This window comes from Odocoileus virginianus, chromosome 4 (genome assembly GCF_023699985.2).
Source record: "Odocoileus virginianus isolate 20LAN1187 ecotype Illinois chromosome 4, Ovbor_1.2, whole genome shotgun sequence".
NCBI classification, from domain to species: Eukaryota; Metazoa; Chordata; class Mammalia; order Artiodactyla; family Cervidae; genus Odocoileus; species Odocoileus virginianus.
Genome location: NC_069677.1, coordinates 73,996,912 through 74,014,742, shown reverse-complemented (window position 1 = coordinate 74,014,742; position 17,831 = coordinate 73,996,912). Strand labels below are relative to the sequence as shown.

The 17,831-nt window shown below is 50.9% G+C and overlaps 2 protein-coding genes across 9 annotated transcripts in view; both read left to right on the top strand.

Annotated features, from left to right (window-relative positions):
* The window catches only part of TMEM108 (transmembrane protein 108), a 432,137-nt gene extending 417,865 nt beyond the window's left edge, over positions 1-14,272 (top strand). For all 7 annotated transcript variants that reach the window (XM_070466746.1, XM_070466740.1, XM_070466739.1 and 4 more), the window contains 2 exons: positions 6,986-7,140; positions 12,438-14,272. In XM_070466746.1, coding sequence (XP_070322847.1) covers positions 6,986-7,140; positions 12,438-12,560 — 278 coding nt within the window. In that variant the 3' untranslated portion in view covers positions 12,561-14,272. The remainder of the gene's footprint in view (positions 1-6,985; positions 7,141-12,437) is intronic.
* A 2,085-nt stretch (positions 14,273-16,357) lies between these two features.
* Positions 16,358-17,831, top strand: part of BFSP2 (beaded filament structural protein 2) — a 76,637-nt gene continuing 75,163 nt past the window's right edge. The window contains exon 1 of one of the 2 annotated variants that reach the window (XM_070466738.1): positions 16,358-16,940. In XM_070466738.1, coding sequence (XP_070322839.1) covers positions 16,452-16,940 — 489 coding nt within the window. In that variant the 5' untranslated portion in view covers positions 16,358-16,451. The remainder of the gene's footprint in view (positions 16,941-17,831) is intronic. The other variant, XM_020895864.2, reaches the window with a different exon arrangement.

Here is a 17,831-nt window from a genome sequence, read left to right as displayed (position 1 = left end):
GATCTCAAGGGGAACGAAGCCCCAGAAACTTTCCCAGAAGAGGCTATGCGGCCAGGTCTCCCAGCCTGTCTTCATGTTATGAGTCAATCAAACATCAGCACAGGAGGTGTGTGCCTTTAACATCAGCCTGATGTCTGCTTGGCATTGTATTCTGACAAATCCTTTTTAATCTGGAGTCTGGATTCCTTCCAGGAGCTGCCTCTCCCAGATCCCTGTCTCCTTCTAGTTGATAAGCAAAGCAAACTTTCCATGTTGGGGAGAATCCAGTCTGCTCAAGGACCTAGTACAGGAAAAGTGAAAATGTTTACAGGTTGCATATTTCATTCTTTCCTTGAGCAGATTTATTGTCACTCATGGGTGCACACAGATATTCTTAAAGCTGTGATTGCCCACTTCTAAAACAGAAGAATGATAATGAGAAAATGTAGCACTATTAGCCAATAAATTATTAATAATGGTCATATTTGAGAATCACATTAGAGACAGCTTTCTAATTTTCCATTCTTTCCATGTGTCTAGAGGCTCTAGTTTACAAAGGGAATTCCTACTATTTTTAATCATTCATCCTTAAAACAGACTAGCTAGAGCAATAAAATAAAAGGACAAAGCAGATGTACCATACCCATAGGGAGTATGTCACCAAGTGAAGTGACTTGCCCAGGGTCCCAATCACACCTGAGTCAGCCCAGACCTGCTGACAGGATCCATTTGACTCAACAGCATCTCCCAAGTGCTCACTGTGTGCCAAGCACTGTTTCAAGCACGAGGGACCCAGAAGTGTGTGACACAGCTTCCCCCACCCCTTTCCTGACCTGCACCCCCACAGGCCACACCCACCTGGGTTTGCAGGTCTAAAAAGATGTCTCCAGCCCTTCTGCTATATGTGAATTTGAAATTAGATCAAATTTTACTGCAAAGCAGAAAACCCATGGGCTGCCTAAACCATGCATAATAACATCAGCCAAGACAGAAGCGAGGACAAGCCTGGAGCTGCACCGTGAGAATGCTTCTGGCACTGACAGGAGCCTTCAGCCGCTGGGCGAGAGCATATTGCTTCAGAAAGGAAGATTTCCCCTGGGACCCACAGTCCCCTCTTCCTTTGGTGTCTGTCTTGCATTTCCACCATCCTCAGGCCAAGCCCTCACTCAGCAGGGTTCCAGCCTGGCTGCCTCCACATACACACAGCTCCCTGTCCTGTGGGACCATCGCTGACCCTGTGAAGGTCCTGATGAGAGGGGCACTGGGAAAGAAGATGCTTGTCCAGCTTTAAAACGCTGTGCTGTTTGAAAGCTCATAGCCTGGCCAGTTCTAGGGGCCCCACAGTCAGACCTTCTTAGCAGCTACATTTATCCTGAAGCACACGCTCCAGCCCTCAAAGAAGTTTCCTCTTTGGCTAGTTTGCCAGATATTTCAGGCAATCTGCATTGGTAGCAAAGTACATGCATAGATTTTCTCATCTGGCTGTTCTGAGTAGTCCGGGCCCTGGTCCTGCTTTTCTGGGGCTGCTGGGCAGGCCGGCAAGTCCCCAGTTTCTGGTGGAAGCAGCGGGTGACTGTAGCAAGTCTCAGGTCTGCTCAAGAGGGGCTGTCACCACTTGCACCTGCCCTTCAGATCATGAACCCTTTCTAGCAGCTGGAAGGCTGTATGTTGTGCTAGGTCTGAGAAATGCTTTGTCTCCTGAGCCACACTGGAAACAGCCACACTCAGTTTCCGATGTGCTGAGAACTGAAACTGATTGGATCCAGGCCACATTTGGTCAGGGTCTGGGAGCTGGGTGGCTCCTGAGATGGTCTCTGCTGCCACCATCAGGACGCACAGCCCACCACCTCCTGCCGGAAGCCTCTGGGTCTGGTGCTGAAGTGGCCCCTGCCCTTGGCTGCCAGTGCTCTGGGTTTCCATCAGGAGGTGGGTTCTGTGGCTCTGTCAGTCTCTCTGGCCTGGCCTGCACATACCACATTCGTTGTCGAGAATGTCTTCATCCAGCCTCCCTGGAAAAGATGGGAGTCACATGGGGTGAAAGCAGGAAACGAGGCCAGTTACAGATATTTTTCATCACCAATCCAAGGGGAGCCATGCAAAGCAGAGCAACCTCCTACTGACCCAGGATTCGTAAGCATTCACATGCACATTACCCAGGACAGGCTGGCCTCCTTCCAGATGTACAGAAATGCCACTGGGGCAGCGAGAACGCATCCTGTGCCAGGTGGCTCGTGGCTATATTACCAGTTGTTCTGTGAATGTTACTCAAATCCGAATGTGTCTGTGTACCTTTACTCACAGACCCCAGTGACTTTGTAGTTATTATATTTAAAAAAAAGAAAGAAAGAAACCTGGATCAGAAGTAGTCTTTGCAGTCAAAAAGAATAGATTAGGACGGAAAGTAAGTGTGACCAGGTTTGTCTCCTTGGGGTTTATGAACCAACTGAAGGAGGTGGGGCAGCCTTTCAACAAGGCAGGCTTACCCGGGGGTGTTCCCAAGGCTGGACTAGAGTGTCCTGGCCACACTCACAACTCTTCCCTGTGCTTCCCAACCAGTGCCCCCTTCAGGAACCTTCCGGAGTTTCTTCAGGCACATCTCCACCCACCAGGACAGAAAGTCAATGAGCCCCCAAACCTACTTTCCCCGGGCCCGTGACCCAGTCCAGCCCGGCCTCCTTCCACATCCTGAGGCCTCCCTTGACCTCGCCCAACCTCCAGAGTGAGGAAATGATTGTCCACAGATGGGCTGACACCACTCGACTAATCCTTTCCTCCAGGGTTTCCGGTTTCTAATCTACCGAATGAGGGGCCAACTGAGATGTCAGAGCTCCCTGCCCTCTCTGATTTGCCTAACTTTAAACTCGTGTGAATAGCTTGAGAGGGAGCCTGCTGTAACAGGAAGCCTTGACTTGGGAAGCAGACGCACCTGGAAGTAAACCCAGCTCTCCCACTAGTCGCCCCTGGGACTTGGCCAGGTTAACCCTTGGGCCACCGTTTTCTTACCTCCAAAAATAGGACTGATGTCCGCTGTGTTAGTTCAAGGCCTTCAGGAGGCAGATACCAACACAGAATTAGGGCTGCAAGAGATTTATTGGGGAAACACCTGTGAAGTACTGATATAAAGGAAGAAGGAGATGGAGGGCTGGAAAGGAAAAGGCTGGGATGGCCGTCCTGAGGAAGCTTCCGCGAGGTGAGGGGAGCCCTCAGACCATTAGAGAAGTTTCCTGTCTCGTAGGAACAGACCTGCTCCGTCAGTAATGGCTGGGAGCAGCCTCGGCACACCTGCGGTGGTGGGTCAAGGGGGCAGGGGCAGGAGCGGTCCCTTGGCTGACCCCGTACAGCAGAGAGCTTCTCAGGTGCTCTTGGGGCTGCAGCTGCTGCTCCAAAGCCTTGTCACGCACAGCAGATGCATCTGAGGTTCCATCACAGCATCTACCGTGGGGAGGTGCCCGGTGAGGACACAGTCAGAGGGTGACAATAATCTCACTGTCAGGACTTGCCACACATTCTCCAACCACCCATGGATAGCACCCTCAGCAGGTGTTTTCAAAGCACCCTCCCTCAGGGTCCTGCAGGCTTTCGTTTCCATTTCCCATCATACAGCAGGTCCCAGCCCTGAAATGAGGCCCCTTCCAGAAACATCAGCACAGTACCCAGCCTCCATCTTCACGTCAGCGACCCTCCTCCTTCCTGTCGTCCCTCCGACAAGCTGCGGCTGATTCCCTGCTGATGTGCTAGAGAAGCTGGGAGAGCTTGCTTCACTGTCATTCCAGTTTCAAAACTAGAGGAAGTAGGGATCCCACTGACCTCCTCGAGGGCCTTGGCAGCATTTCCCTTTGGAGAAACAGCTTTCGGTGACATGGGAGAGGACGCGGCTCACACCTGAGTGTGCAGAGTTGTGTGGTTTAGAAGTTTAGGCAACTTCCGTTGCCTCTTCTGTGAATGGCAGGAGTGCCAGCACCTTCCTCAGGCAGCCATTTTGTGAGTTAAATCAGACTGGAGAGCACCTGGGAATAAAATAGAGACTCCATAAATTTGATTGAACTTTCCTTTTGGAGATGAAAGTTCAGACCCCCAAATAATGGAAGTACTAACCTAACCCTTGGCCTTGAACCATGCAACAGTCATGCAGCCCCATTTTTTCTGCAGGGTCTCCCTTTAAGGATGAACAAGAAGGAAACTCATATTAGTGAAGCACCTATTGTGTGTCAGGCCATGCTCTCAGCATCTGGCATTCATGATCCTTACAACCCTGCCAAGTCTATAGTGATCAGCATGAGGAAGTGACACCTAGTGTAATACACAGCCGAGTCAGACTTGAACTCAGGTCTTTTGGACTCTAAGCCCATGCTCTTCCTATAGCCGGGCTGGCTTCTGCTGTGTAAGTGGAATGGTGTTTGAGAAGCACCAAGAACTCCCTGATAGACGTGTAATCAGGCTGGCAGCACTAACAACATGGGAGGAGGAAAAAATGAGGAACAGAACTCCCCATTCCAACCCCCAGCCCTTCCCGCAGGGCGGATCCTGGTTGTGCGTCCTAACCAGGCCCAGGCCCTGGAACAGGGGCAGTGTGGGCTCAGAGGGCACTGGCCTGGGATCCAGAGGACCTGGATTCTGCAACCTGCACACACCTGGGTTAGTGGACGGGGGTGGGGTGGGGTGGGAGGGAGTGGTTCATGCAGCCATCCCTCACCCTGCGGCTTGGGTTTCCCCGACTTGAATTCCTCTGGGCTGCTTCACCATCCCAGTCCCAGGAGCAAGGTGAAAAGTAATAGTGACAATGAGGAATAAAAATTCCAGAAAAGAGGAGAAGGGACCAGGGCCTTGCCCCAGCCTTGCCACTTGCTGTGACCTGTGGCAAGCTGGGTTCCGCATCAGAGTCTTCTCCTCTATAGAACAGGTAGGTGTGCCCTAAATTAGCAGGTTTTCAGGCTGACTCTGCAGCCTCTCTCCTCACCCCTTCTTCCTCAACCAGTTGAAGAAAGGGCTCTTTGGAAGGAAGGGAGGAAACCCACGAAGCTTGAAAGAATCTCTACCAGCCGATCTAAAAACGTCTTTGAGCTCAAGTATTCAGAAATTGGCTTTCTATTTTTAAAACATTTTTGAGAAGACCTGGAAGAATGGTAAGAAAAGTAGAAGTCTTTTTGATCAAAGCAGATTGGATGGAATGGAAACTTGCCCAATCTCTTGATCTTGCCTGGAAGCCTTCTCAGCTAGAGATGCCAGCAAGGCCAGCAGCAGGAAAGAGCTACAGAACTCCTCAGTCAGCCTGCAAGGCTCTGGGCTCTGGGCCCTGAGGTCTCAGCCTGTGTGGATGCCAACTTTTGCAGTTCCCCCACACCCTGGCATGCCTAGGCCCCCAAAACCACCAAGGCTTTCTGGCCGCTGTGGGCAGAGACGGGCCTCCACTGCCCCCTGGTGGCCACTGCCACTATGGACAGCTCAGCCTGCCCTTCACCCTCCAGCACAGATGATGGGCACCCCCAGGATGTTGAGTGCAACCATGCCTACCCCTGATCCAGAGTTTCAGCCACCCCATGGGCTCTGGGGATGGCTAGCCTGGGCAGGAGGTGCCCAGTCTTCATTAACTGGCTTCTCCCCAAGACGGCTCCTGTCTCCCTGGGGCACTGCATCTCCTGTTCCCCTGTAAGACCCTGGACAGGCCACCCCAGCTCTCCAACCTTGGAAGCCTTTCCTGTCAGCATGTCCAAGCCACTCTGTTCACACGTGGTTCAGCGGCAGCCTCCAAACATGCTCCTTCCTCCCGTGCCCCCGAGGGTCCGAGACTGAACAAGCAGGGTGGCACATCGAGCTGTATGGAGTTGGATCAGACCTCTGTGTGCAGCGAGGTTTCCATGTCAGCATTTGGCCTGTCTTTGTGAGGCAGAATCATGGATGGTTGAGAGCATGGACTTTGGAGCCATCTGGATTTGCTCGTGGGCAAGTCACTTCACCTCTCTAAGTCTCCATTTTCCTGTGTGTAAAATAGTGACCCTCGTAGCACCGACCTCATGGAGTTACAAGGAGGATTAAATGAATTCATGTTTCTAGAGTGCTGGAGCCCTACATACATGCTTTAGGACTGTTAGCAGCTATTTGTTTTTGATGATGGTGGTGGTAATGAGACCGTAGCAATAGTTTTATCAGGGTCCAAGACTTCTGCCTAGAGATTTTGCTCTGAGCCTCTGCCCTCTGTGGAAGTCAAGGCCCATTTGTAAAGTTCCCTGGGCTCTGCTCATCTCTACTCCACACTCACGCTTCGGGAACACGCCTTCTCAGTCCTGAGGTGCAGCTTGGCACATACGTCTCATTTCCTGCAGCTGAGCTCTGGGGAACCCTCCCAGTGACAGGGCAAGGCCTTTCCTTGGAGCGAACTCCCTGGCACTGCAACATGCCCAGGTATCCGAAATTCCATGCAAACCTCCTGCCCCTGGGCCTCACCTCCCACCTCACTCGCTCCCACACCAACCGCACCCCAGCATGCTGCTTTCCTCACATACATGCAGCTTGTCCCCACCTCAGGGCCCTTGAGCATGCTGCTCTCTCCACTTGGACACACTGCCCCGTTCCACCCATGGCCAGCTCCTTCCCCACCTGCCAGTCTCAGCCGTAAGGTCACTGCTCAAGGAAGCTTTTCACGATGGAACCCCTCCCGCAGCTCCCCTCGGCTGTCTCCCTCACTTCCCCGTGTTTCCTCTTCTCTGAACAGCTATCTTCCTATACCGTCTAACCCTCGTGCACCCTCCATAGACAAGCTAGGAGGAAAGCCTATGAGAGCAGGGCGGTCCTGTCTTTTTCTTCTCTCCCCGTCCCCAGCACCTGGCACAGAGCAGGCACTCCACGTTTATAGGTATTTGCTGAGCTAATGAACAAGCGAATCAATGAGCGGGGCGAGTGGCTGGATGTGTGGCTGTCACGGCCCCACCTGGAGGCTGGCCTCCCTCCCTCCGCGATGCTGGCCCGGCTCGCCGCCCCTCCCTCTCTCTAACCGGGACTCTCTCTGCAGCGGTCCTGCTGACCGTGTGCTGCCTGCGGAGGAAGAAGAAGCCAGCCAACCCCGAGAATAGTCTGAGCTACTGGAACAACGCCATCACCATGGACTACTTCAGCAAGCATGCCGTGGAGCTTCCCAGGGAAATCCAGTCCCTGGAAACCTCTGAGGTAATGAGCCCCAAACCAAGGGCTGCCCCAGGGAGCACCGCCACTGGGGGAGGAGCACCCACTCGCCTCTCCAGCCTCCTCCTGGAGGCAGGAACCTGCAAGGTCCTGAGCCGCGGGGCCCCGCCCTGTCAAATGGGCATCTGCTTGGCGAGGCATGTTTCTTGGGACTTTGGGTTTCTGGGAACAAGCCAACAACTGTTCATTGAGGACAGTTTGGTGGCAGGCGTTCAGGGGACTGTGAAGGTGGGAGCTTGCTCCCAAGGGGTCCAGGCTCTGAGATGTGGTTAAGGTACTGGACCTTGGCATCATTCAGATAATACCGGGAGAGTAGTATATGAGGGGGTTTGGGGGAGAGTTAGAGGGCTGTGAAACCTATGGAGGAGAGCCTCATAGAGCAAGTGCTGGCAGGGTGAGTGCGTGCAGGAAACCCCAGCCCGGCCAATGAGGGAACTGGACTTTGAACCCGGTGTTCTGACTACAGAGACCACTGTTCTTTCCACTCTCACAGAAGGGTGGGGCAGGGGCCAGGGTGCCCCAGGAGAGGTAGATGGATTAGGCACGGCCTTGGGTGAAGTTGGATGGAGTTTGCGCATTAGTCTCCGATAGCCGAGAGTCTCAAAGTTAAGCTTTTTGTGACCTAGTTGTAGAAAGATTGTGCTGATGGTCATCATTAGTGAATGAATAAGAAGGAAAGGAAGGATGGTTTAGTGGATGGCTGAATGGATGAGAGGACAGAAAGACAGATGAGAAATCAACAAGGGATGCAGTTGATATGGCCTGGGAGAAGGGTGGTGGACAGCTAAGTAAAGATGGGGGTGGGGCTGGGCCTGCTTCTGGTGGAACAGTCCCCTCCCCTCCTGCAGACCCATCCCCCCAGCATCCAGGTGAGCTTTTAGAGACATGCCTGAGATCACATCACACCTGTGCTCAAAACTCTTCCATAGCTTCCCATTGCTGGTAAGTTGAAGTCCAAAGTCTTTTCAGGGCCTGTGAGGTGAACCTGTCCCCACCCAACCCTCCAGCCTTGTATCATGCCCTTTGCCTCATCTGCGAAGGTCAGATGACATTGGATTTCTTTTCACTTCATTATGGCACCAAGTTATATCCCACTCCAGGGCTGTGCAGAAGCTCTTCCCTCCCCTGGTGTGTCTCCTAGTGTGTCTCCTGTTCCTCCTGGGCATCCCCCTCACTGTCCACTCAGTGACTCCTACCTGCCACTCAGGGTGCAGTCCAACCATCACCTCCTCAAGGAAGCCTCCCCTGACTGCCGAGCTGGGTGCCTCCTCCTATCATCAGGTCTCAGCTCCTGTGCTTTTCCACTGTGGCACGTACCAGCATGGTAATTACACAGCCACAGGTCTGATAGGACAGTTTTGAATCTCTCTCCCCCACTAGAATAGCCAGTTGCCCCCACACTGCTAACCCAAGCACTGACTTTACTCCGCCTACCAGCAGTATTGGCACGTTCAGTCATCTCCTCCTTAAAACATTTCTTCACTGTTCCGTCCCACTCCCAGCAGCTCCTGCTTAATCTCCATCATGGTCCCCTGTCCTTTCTCCAAGCTCCAGTCACAGGAGGGCCCAGTCTTAGTGCTCCCATTGCTTCTCTTCTCTATGAGAGAGTTCCATGACTTTAAGTCCCATCTCTCACCATGACTACCAAGTTCTGCTCTAGCCTGGCCATCTCCCCTGGGCTCCAGACCCATGTGCCCAGCTACCGATGCACATATTTAATGAACAGCCCGAGACTGATCTCTCAGCGTTTCCCCGCCACCTCAACACCCAGAAGCCCCCTGGTGTCTTTCATGATTAGATGGCACTGCTGGCCACCTTCTCCTCTGACACACCCCACATCCCATCCGTCAACAGCCACTAGTCTGTTGGCTTTTCCTCCACATGAGCAGGTCTCAGTACCAGCACTGTGGCCACCCCCCACCCCAACAACACCCGCCCGGGCTGCTGTCATCCCTCGAACCCTGGATTGTTGCCACCGCTCTGCAAACAGCTCTCCCAGCCCCTGTCTGCCCCCACCCCCACCCCCACTCCCCACTTGCAGTCTGTCCTCCACCCAGCAGCCAGACCAGCTTTTCAAGGGAGGACCTCACGTCAGTCACGACTTCCAGGCCTCACAGGGCTCCTCCTCACACTCTGGACAAAGTCCAGATTCCTCCTAGCGGGTTTTTTCTCAGGCTGGCCCCGCCTACCTCCTCCCCGCTCTGCCAGGCCCCCCAGGAGTACAGGTCTCAGTCCCTAGAGTAAGCTCATCCTGGCACCTGCCTGAAATGCTCTTCTCCCAGCTGCCTCCATCTCTCACTTCCTCCAAGCCTCTGCTGCAGTGCCACCTCCTCAGAGAGGCCTTCCCTGACTGCTCGACACAGGTTATAGTCCCACCTTCCCCCCACCCACGATGCTCTCTCCCCACCCTGCTTCGTGTTTGTTCAGAACTTCTCCCCACCTGGCACTGTACCCTGCTCTCTCTGTTGACTGCTGAGTAGACATCTCACCTACTAGAACCCATGCTGCCCCAGGGCAGGAGGCTTCCTCACACCCCATGCCCAGCTCCTAGAACAGTGCTGAGCACATGGTAGGTACTCAGTAAACGGTCATCACATGAGTGAACTCTGCTCACAATCTACCCATCATCCACCCCAAAGCCTGACACACAGTGGACACTCAGTGAAAAAAAAATAAAAATTAGCTGAAGGACAGAGGGACAGGCCTTACAATGGCATTGATCTTTAGTGTGGCCAGGGTACAATTTGGTGGCAGGAGTGTTCCTGAAAACTGTCACAGTGAGTAAAAAAATACAGGTAACTTGGTCTTTATCTTTCTGGCTTACTTCACTCTGGGAGAAGGCGAGGGTGGGATGTTTCGAGAGATCAGCATCGAAACATGTATAATATCTAGGGTGAAACAGATCACCAGCCCAGGTTGGGTGCAAGAGACAAGTGCTCGGGCCTGGTGCACTGGGAAAACCCAGAAGGATCGGGTAGAGAGGGAGGTGGGAGGGGGGATCGGGATGGGGAATACATGCAAATCCATGGCTGATTCATGTCAATGTATGACAAAACCCACTACAATACTGTAAAGTAATTAGCCTCCAACTAATAAAAAAAAAAAATGTTAGAACTAATAATAATAATAAAAACCTGTAATAGGTTTGAATTGATATGAAAAAAAAAAAAAAATACAGGTAACGTGGCCCAAAGGCTGGCCCACTTTGAGTGTGGGCTCTGTACCCCTGGACCCTAAACTGCTTATAAATTGGTAAATGAAAACCAGAAGCCAGAGGACAGTGCTGGTAAACACAGCACCCACAGCCCCAGGCCACCATGGGGCACAGGCCAGAGGCCCTGCTAGGAGCCAGGTCAAGGGGCTGCAGCAGCGCCAAGCTTGGCTGGCTTCAGAGTGGGTTTCTCACCCTCTCCCAGTCGGCCTGCTCCCCTTGTTCCGCTGTATTCCCAGTAACAGCAGTTGTCCCCTGTCCCCTGGGCACAGAGGCCCTGCCCGCCCACACAGCCCCTGCAGTCATAGGGCCATGAGCTCACTGCCAGGCTGCCAGATTTGGAGGCTGCCAAGTGCTTCGCCTAAGCAAGTTTCCCTGGCACCCCGCTCCCCTGCTGGGCTGATGAAAACAGCAAAACAGAATTGTGTGGGCAGAACTGTGGTGCCCAGAAGCATTTGGAAACTTTTTCATGCTTTCTCCTCTTTTTCCCTCCCCTCCTTCCTTTTTGTTTTTCCTTCCTGCCTTAGTTATTTTCTACATAACTTTCTCTTTTTTTCACACAGAATAACTTCCCCCACATGGTTTGCCCTTAAACTCTTGTGAGAACTGTAAAACCACAGCACATCTCAGGCTCCAAACTCCCCATCAGCTTAACCCCAAAGCCCAGCAGAGAAAGAGGATTTCTGTCCCCTCACTGACACACCACCCTGGTCTCCTCTCTTAGACAGCTGGCCCCACGTCCACCCCTAAGATAAGTGAAGGAAATTCTTGTCTTCTGAAGATGTTTTACAACAATTGGCCTTTCTTCCTTTCTCTCCTTATTTTACCCATAAATAATATGTGCTCGTCAAAAATTGCAAGCTTTTTATTCATTTTGGGGGGAGTATAGTGCAGTGAAAACAAAAAAAAAGTCTGCATGTTTTGTTTAAAAATAAATTTCAGAGTATTAATCATGACATCTTAAATTGAAGCCATTTCTAAGCTGGTCTGGCCTAAACCAGTTACACCCAAGTCTGCCACTGAGTCTTTGCCCTACAATAGCCTGCAGGCTCTGAGGCTTCCGTTGTGTAGAACTGGAACAAACTGTGGCTTTTTTTCCTCTATGTCAACACCTGGGCTGGGGTCTGAGAACTGCTATTGCATAGCCCCCATGTGCCTTCATGGCTGAGGCCAAGTCATTCAGATGACCTGAGCGGGTTGTCTGTTTCCAGGCTTTCCCACTCCTGGGGCTGTGTAGATGGACAGAATTTTTCACTCACCTATTGTGCAGTCACACATAGAAATTCAGATCCATTCAGCTCAGCACATCCAGTGCTATAAGAAACAGGCATAGCATTCCGACCAGGCTCTGGGAGGACTCGGGAGGGTGGAATGAGCTCTGTAGGTTCTGGCAGGTGGGTCTCAGGAGAAGAAAGAGGAGAGCAAGCGTTGGGTGTGTTCAGGAAAGAAAAGTGGTGAGGCCTCCTGGAGGTCTGTGGGGAAAAGGTGGAAGGAGAGTCCCGGGCCCACGTGGACCAGGTTTTGCCCACTAGGGCAGCAAGCTGTATGCCATGTGTCATGCGTGGAGAGCAATGCCACCTCTTGCAGCCTAAAATGGAGATGATTCAGGAAGCAGGAACTCTTCTTTGGAAGCTGCTATAAGGATCTGAAAAAAGAGCAGACAGATCTCTGAACCCCAGCATCAGCAGTGAGGATGATGACAAGTGGTTAAGATGAAGGGTAAGACAGGTAAAGGGGATTAAGAGGAACAAACCTCCAGTTATATAATAAATAATAAGCCTCACGGATGTAACGGTACAGCATAAGGGATATAGTTGATAATATTGTAATAACTTTGAGGGCACATGGTTATTAGGCTTATCATGGTGACCATTTCATAATATGTGTAAATGTCAAATCACTATGTAGTACACTGGAAACTCATGTAACTTTGTATGTCAACTATATTTCAATAACTTTTTTCATGTTTACCAAGCACTCCCAAGTGGAAGTAAATGTTCTGGTGGGTATGTGACAATGGCCACCTATGAGCCCTCCCCAGCTCACCCTGTCTCCTCCCTCTGGCCTCCAGGACCAGCTGTCAGAGCCCCGCTCCCCGGCCAATGGCGACTACAGAGACACCGGGATGGTCCTCGTTAACCCCTTCTGCCAAGAAACGCTCTTTGTGGGAAATGATCAAGTATCGGAGATCTAACTGCAGCAGCCCTCGCTTTACCAGTCCCTACCTTTCATCTCTAACTTATCAGTATACAAATATATATTATAAATATAATCTTTGTGTAACCCTGACTTGATGAGAAACATTTTCAGCAGCTTTTTTTTCCTAAGAATTGTCAACATCTTTTTTATAAGTGTGGTTTAAAAAAAAAAAAAAAATCTTGGCGGAACAATCCATGGCCTTTATAAAATAAAGGTATTTCTAAGCAAAGCAGTTGCATTGATTGCTTCTCTTAATAACTGCCCTTGTACGTGGGGGTCCCAGCAGCCCCAGGCAGGTGAGAGAAGAGACTGGCCTGTACAAGCGGATATTAAGATGGCCAAGTGTAGGGCCTCGGAGGCTTCTTACAGCTTTAGTTCCTCTTGATTCAATGTGAAGGACCCCATTTCCGTCCCCTCATCCGCACCTCAGTGACGGGAACTGGGCACCGAGAAGCACGCTGGCGGACAAGGAAGAGGGAGCCCTGGGCCCTGTGACGGCACCGCTCGCTGTCGAGGGTAATTCCATCCGTGGTGTGGACAAAGGCTGGAGTGTGGAGGCGGATGAGGACCGCAGTGTCCTCAGGCCACGCCCCTGACATCCCCCGCAGGGAGCCCCACTGTGCTAACAACAGGACTACTTTCCCCTCCGCCAGCAGGAGGCTCCCTTCCAAGTGTATACCCACATTCTCCCACCACCCGCAAATGCATTAGACACGGTGCCTTTCTCTGGAGACGGTTTGGATGTGGATCCCAGCCCCGGAGCTTTGAAATGCTTGCCCTTCCTCAAGGATCCAGTGTTTGTTTTCTCAAAAGACCATCGCATCACACCCGTGAGGAACGTGTTTGTGGATGAAGCCTTGGAGTGTGGAGCTGTAGTTTTCTAAACCTTCCTCCCAGGATCTTAAAATAACAAGATTGCCAAGGCGGATCTCTCAGAAGACATCACTGTATCTGTGCTGGGCCCTGCAAACCTGCCTGGGGGTCACCAGGGGTCTTCACCTCTCACTGGTCTCTCCCTGGGTGGTCTCCCGCTGCCCCACCCCCACCCTGGGGTCCACAAACCAACAAGGCTCAGACCCCCGGAGACAGGAGAAGGGCTTCCAGAGATGGCTGCTTATCCATTTTTTTCCCTAATACATAGTGGCTGATAGAGAAGATAACTGCTTTGACACTTCCTTTCTCTAAATGAAAGATAGTTTGATAGTATATTTTGATTATAGATGTTCTTATAGTCAGATTGGGACCTGAACTTGAATGTTGAGTCATATGTTCGTGTTATTGCTGTGGTCTTTTTATCATAACTTTTTCCTTTCCTACATTTTCCTTTTAAAAAACTGGCCTTTAAACTTGTGTGTTCTCAATGTCATATGAATGTACTTAACATGAGTTTGGTGATTGTCTCTCTTCAAAGACTCTTCAACCCACAAGGAAGCAGGTTACATGTTGCTGTGAGACTCATTTCCCAGCGCATTGCTGTCTGATCTTTCAACCTTGTCATATATTTCTGTCAGTGATTGCATTTAAAATATCAATGTGTGTGTATATAGAGAAAGAAATCTGTTTGTAAAGTAGAATTTATATATAATATATGTAATCAGAGATACATATGTTATATATACATATGTGGGATGTATGACTTATTTTTCCTTATACACAGAATTCAGCTATCATGTATATATAAATAAACTTATTTTATTAGCCAGAGGATTAAGTTGCTAATACATTTTGCCTTCTTTTTATTTTTAGATAACTTTTAAGGCTTCCTTAAGTACCAACCCCATGTGTCCATCTGTATTTTTTAATCTATTTTAACAGTAAGCTGGATTAGTGTGATGAGCTAATAGCCATTTATCATTTGATAAAACAAATTATGTAGGACATCTTGGGATTTCTCCCCCAAAAGTCATTTGTCTATGGGTCTTTGGAGATATTGGTGTCAAGATACATCCTCCTCATCCGCCCCCCCCCCCCCAGACTCTGCACCGTATTGTAAATATCTTCAGTCAGAGAAATCTGAAGTTACCCTGACCACAGAGTGTCACCATTTCATAGAGTAACAGTGCCTAAACGTGGCACCCTTGCAAACAATTTTTGTGGCTTGAGCCCTCCGTTCATTCTTGAATGATCCATCCTGGAATTCCTGCAGCTCCTGGGGCCCATTAGCATCACCTGTTTTAGGAGGATGTCATTATAAGGCAGACTAGTGGGAACCATGGGCCTTCAGGGTACACCAAGAAAGGGTGCTTTCTGTTCACAGCAAGAAAGCCTCGTCTAAATAAACAAGAGGCACTGCCAGCCTTTACTTGATCTAATTGGTTACTTAACCTGATAATCATATACTCAACATTGATATTCATAAAATACTTTCCATGTCACTTCAAATAGAAAAAGTAGAAGGGGGAACAAAGGAAAGAGCACATAGAATGTTCCAGTAGGTGACCAGGTTTTTTAACTCTGCGTGTGTGCCCTTGTGCAGGTACCCTGTTTTCTGGGTGTTAGGAGACAGGGTGGGTCCTAGATAAGTCACTGGATCTGGAGTCAGAAGACTTCTCATTCCAACTCTGCCACTTCCTGGACAGGAGACTTAGGTAAGTCACGCAACTCTCAGGACTCTCATCACACAAGGGAGAACAGGTGGTCATAGGCCGTGTGGTGATACTCCTGGAGTTGTGCAGTGAACAGCCCTAATGGCAGTGCATGTCAACCTTGATCCTACTTACTGAGGTCAAGTTGAGAACTCAGTGTAGTAAGCATGGGAATGTGCACAGTACTAGCTGCATTCCTCTCTCCACTTCCCCTTCTCTCCTCGAGGTGTGTCCCCACATTGCAGGATCTGGGTTTTGGTTACTTCATTTCTCTAGGGTTAGACTTAAATGCAGTTGATTTTAGGTCCATTTTGTTACCTTGGGGACTGCAAGAGCCTTTCTGGGTACTGAAGGCATAAATTAGCCCAGAAGTTGTCATCCAATAAAAAAGCCCAAAGGGTGTCAATCCAACACTAGCCTGGAGTACCCTTTAAGATTTTTAACCAGAAAACTTCTTTTTTTTTTATTTACTAGCTTTCTGGCAAATGGGGAAACCGAGACGCAGGGAACATCCAGAGCACATATGGCCAACATGTGTGAGAACTGAATTTGCCCACAGTCCCTTTCTAGCACATCAGCAAGTTACAGCCCAGGCCAGTGCATGGAAAGTAAGGTGCAGAGAAGGGAAGCAATGTGGTCAAGGTCAAGCAACTGATGAACACCGTGCTCAGGGGCAGAGGGGTGCCAGGCAGGGACCTGAATTTGCTGCTGGGTCTGAGGGAGCCTGAAAGAAGCAACAGGCTTAGTTTGTTTCTTTTGAGTCCCTGGGGCTGCCTCCCACCAAGGCTGGTTCCCAGTCATCTCCAGGCACACGTCCACAGTCACACACACAGCACAGGTAAGGCTGGTGAGCCCTGACGTTAGCCCTGAAGCACATGGAGTCAGTCCTGGCCCAGCCGCTCTCTCTACTTCTGATCTAATGGCCCTGAGCTTCAGTTTTGTCATCTGTGAAATGGGACTGCTGGGTGCTGGCCTTGCCCTCGTAGGTAGTGAAATACACAGGCCCAGAGGAGCCACCCCCACGGCCTACACGGATCCAGCCTCCCCACCACCCGCAGAAAAATCTAGGAGGTCAGGCACATGATCCTGCTGAGAATGCCTGAGCGCCTCTGCACACAGCCCTGGGCGGGCCGTTTCCCTTTCAGCTTGGTGAATGGTGGAAACTCATGGAAAACAGCAGACAAAGCAGCCCTGGCACAGGGAAGCTTCCAGAGAGGCCCAGTCACGGGGATGCTGGGGCTGGAAACCAAAAACCACTGGGCTCTGTTAGTCCACCAGGCACAGCAGAGGCAGAAGGGGAGATGAGCACACGGCGGGTGGTGGTGGAAGCGCCCGCGGGGGCCGGCTCCAGCATGCCTCTGCAGAGGCACAAGGTGTCCTTCAGGGCAGCTCAGTCGCCGTCCTCCCTGGACGGCCTCCCAGCTTCCAGGACCATTGCCGTGGGTGGTCTTGTCCGAACACCCAGGGTCTACGTAGGGATGACACCCAGTGGGTCCACAGGTGGCTTGGGTGCCCGCGTGACCCGCAGGGCCCTGGGCATCAGCAGCGTCTTCCTGCAGGGCCTGCGGAGCTCAGGCCTGGCCACGGCACCCGCTCCCAGCCTGGAGAGGGACCTCGGTGCGGTCGAGGACCTGGGGGGCTGCCTGGTGGAATACATGGCCAAGGTACACGCCCTGGAGAAAGTCAGCCAGGAGCTGGAGGCACAGCTGCGCATGCACCTGGAGAGCAAAGCCACGCGCTCAGAGAACTGGGGCGCCCTCCGGGCCTCATGGGCCAGCAGCTGCCAGCAGGTGAGTGCCTGAGAGAGGATGCTGACTGGCTGCCTGCTGCCCCATCTCTGGGGGGCATTAAAGAGAGCAAGGGTGCTGAGGCGTGGTGGGGGTGTGGGGCAGGGAAGTGAGTGGCCTGAGGCCAGAGAGACTCACCCTAACCCCTTACACTTCCATGCTAAAAACATTAATGACCATGATAAAAAGAATCAAAGGGGGCACCATTTATTAAAGTGCCCTCAGGGCCGGGCCCATGCCAGACCCTCTGCAGACACTGTCTCCTCTAGGGTTCAAAGCAGTACTGTGCAGAGAGGATCATTCACTGGTTGCATTTTTAGAGGAGAAAATTGAGGCACAAAGAAGTTATGTGCCCCAAACCACACAGCCGATGAGGAAACAGAGCTGAGATGGAAACCTAAATTGTCCCAGCTGCAAAGCTTGCATTTCTCCCCTCAGTCTAGGCTGACTCTGTAACTTTGTGTTAAGAAAGGGTTTTTACAGCCATCATCAGCGGAAAGGTTTTTACAGCCATCGTCAAGCCATCATCACCACCAAATGGCTGTGGCATTAAAAAGGATGGCTAAATGGAGGCGTGTTCCTACTTGTATCAATTCAGGGCTGTCCCGTAGAAATCTGAGCCATGCAGGTCATTGACAAATTTACTACCCACAGCAATAAAAGTAAAAAGAAACATGTGAGGTTCATATTAGTGTATTTTATTTAACTCATTATATTTTAAATGTTATTTCAATATATAATCAACACTAAAATTATTACTGAGATAATTTACATTGGGATAAAAGTTCTGCAATGATAGAAATGTCCTGTATCCATACCATCTAGTTATCTCTGGCTATTGAGCACTTGATGTGTGGCTAATGAGACTGAGGAACTGACGTTTCTCTTCTATTT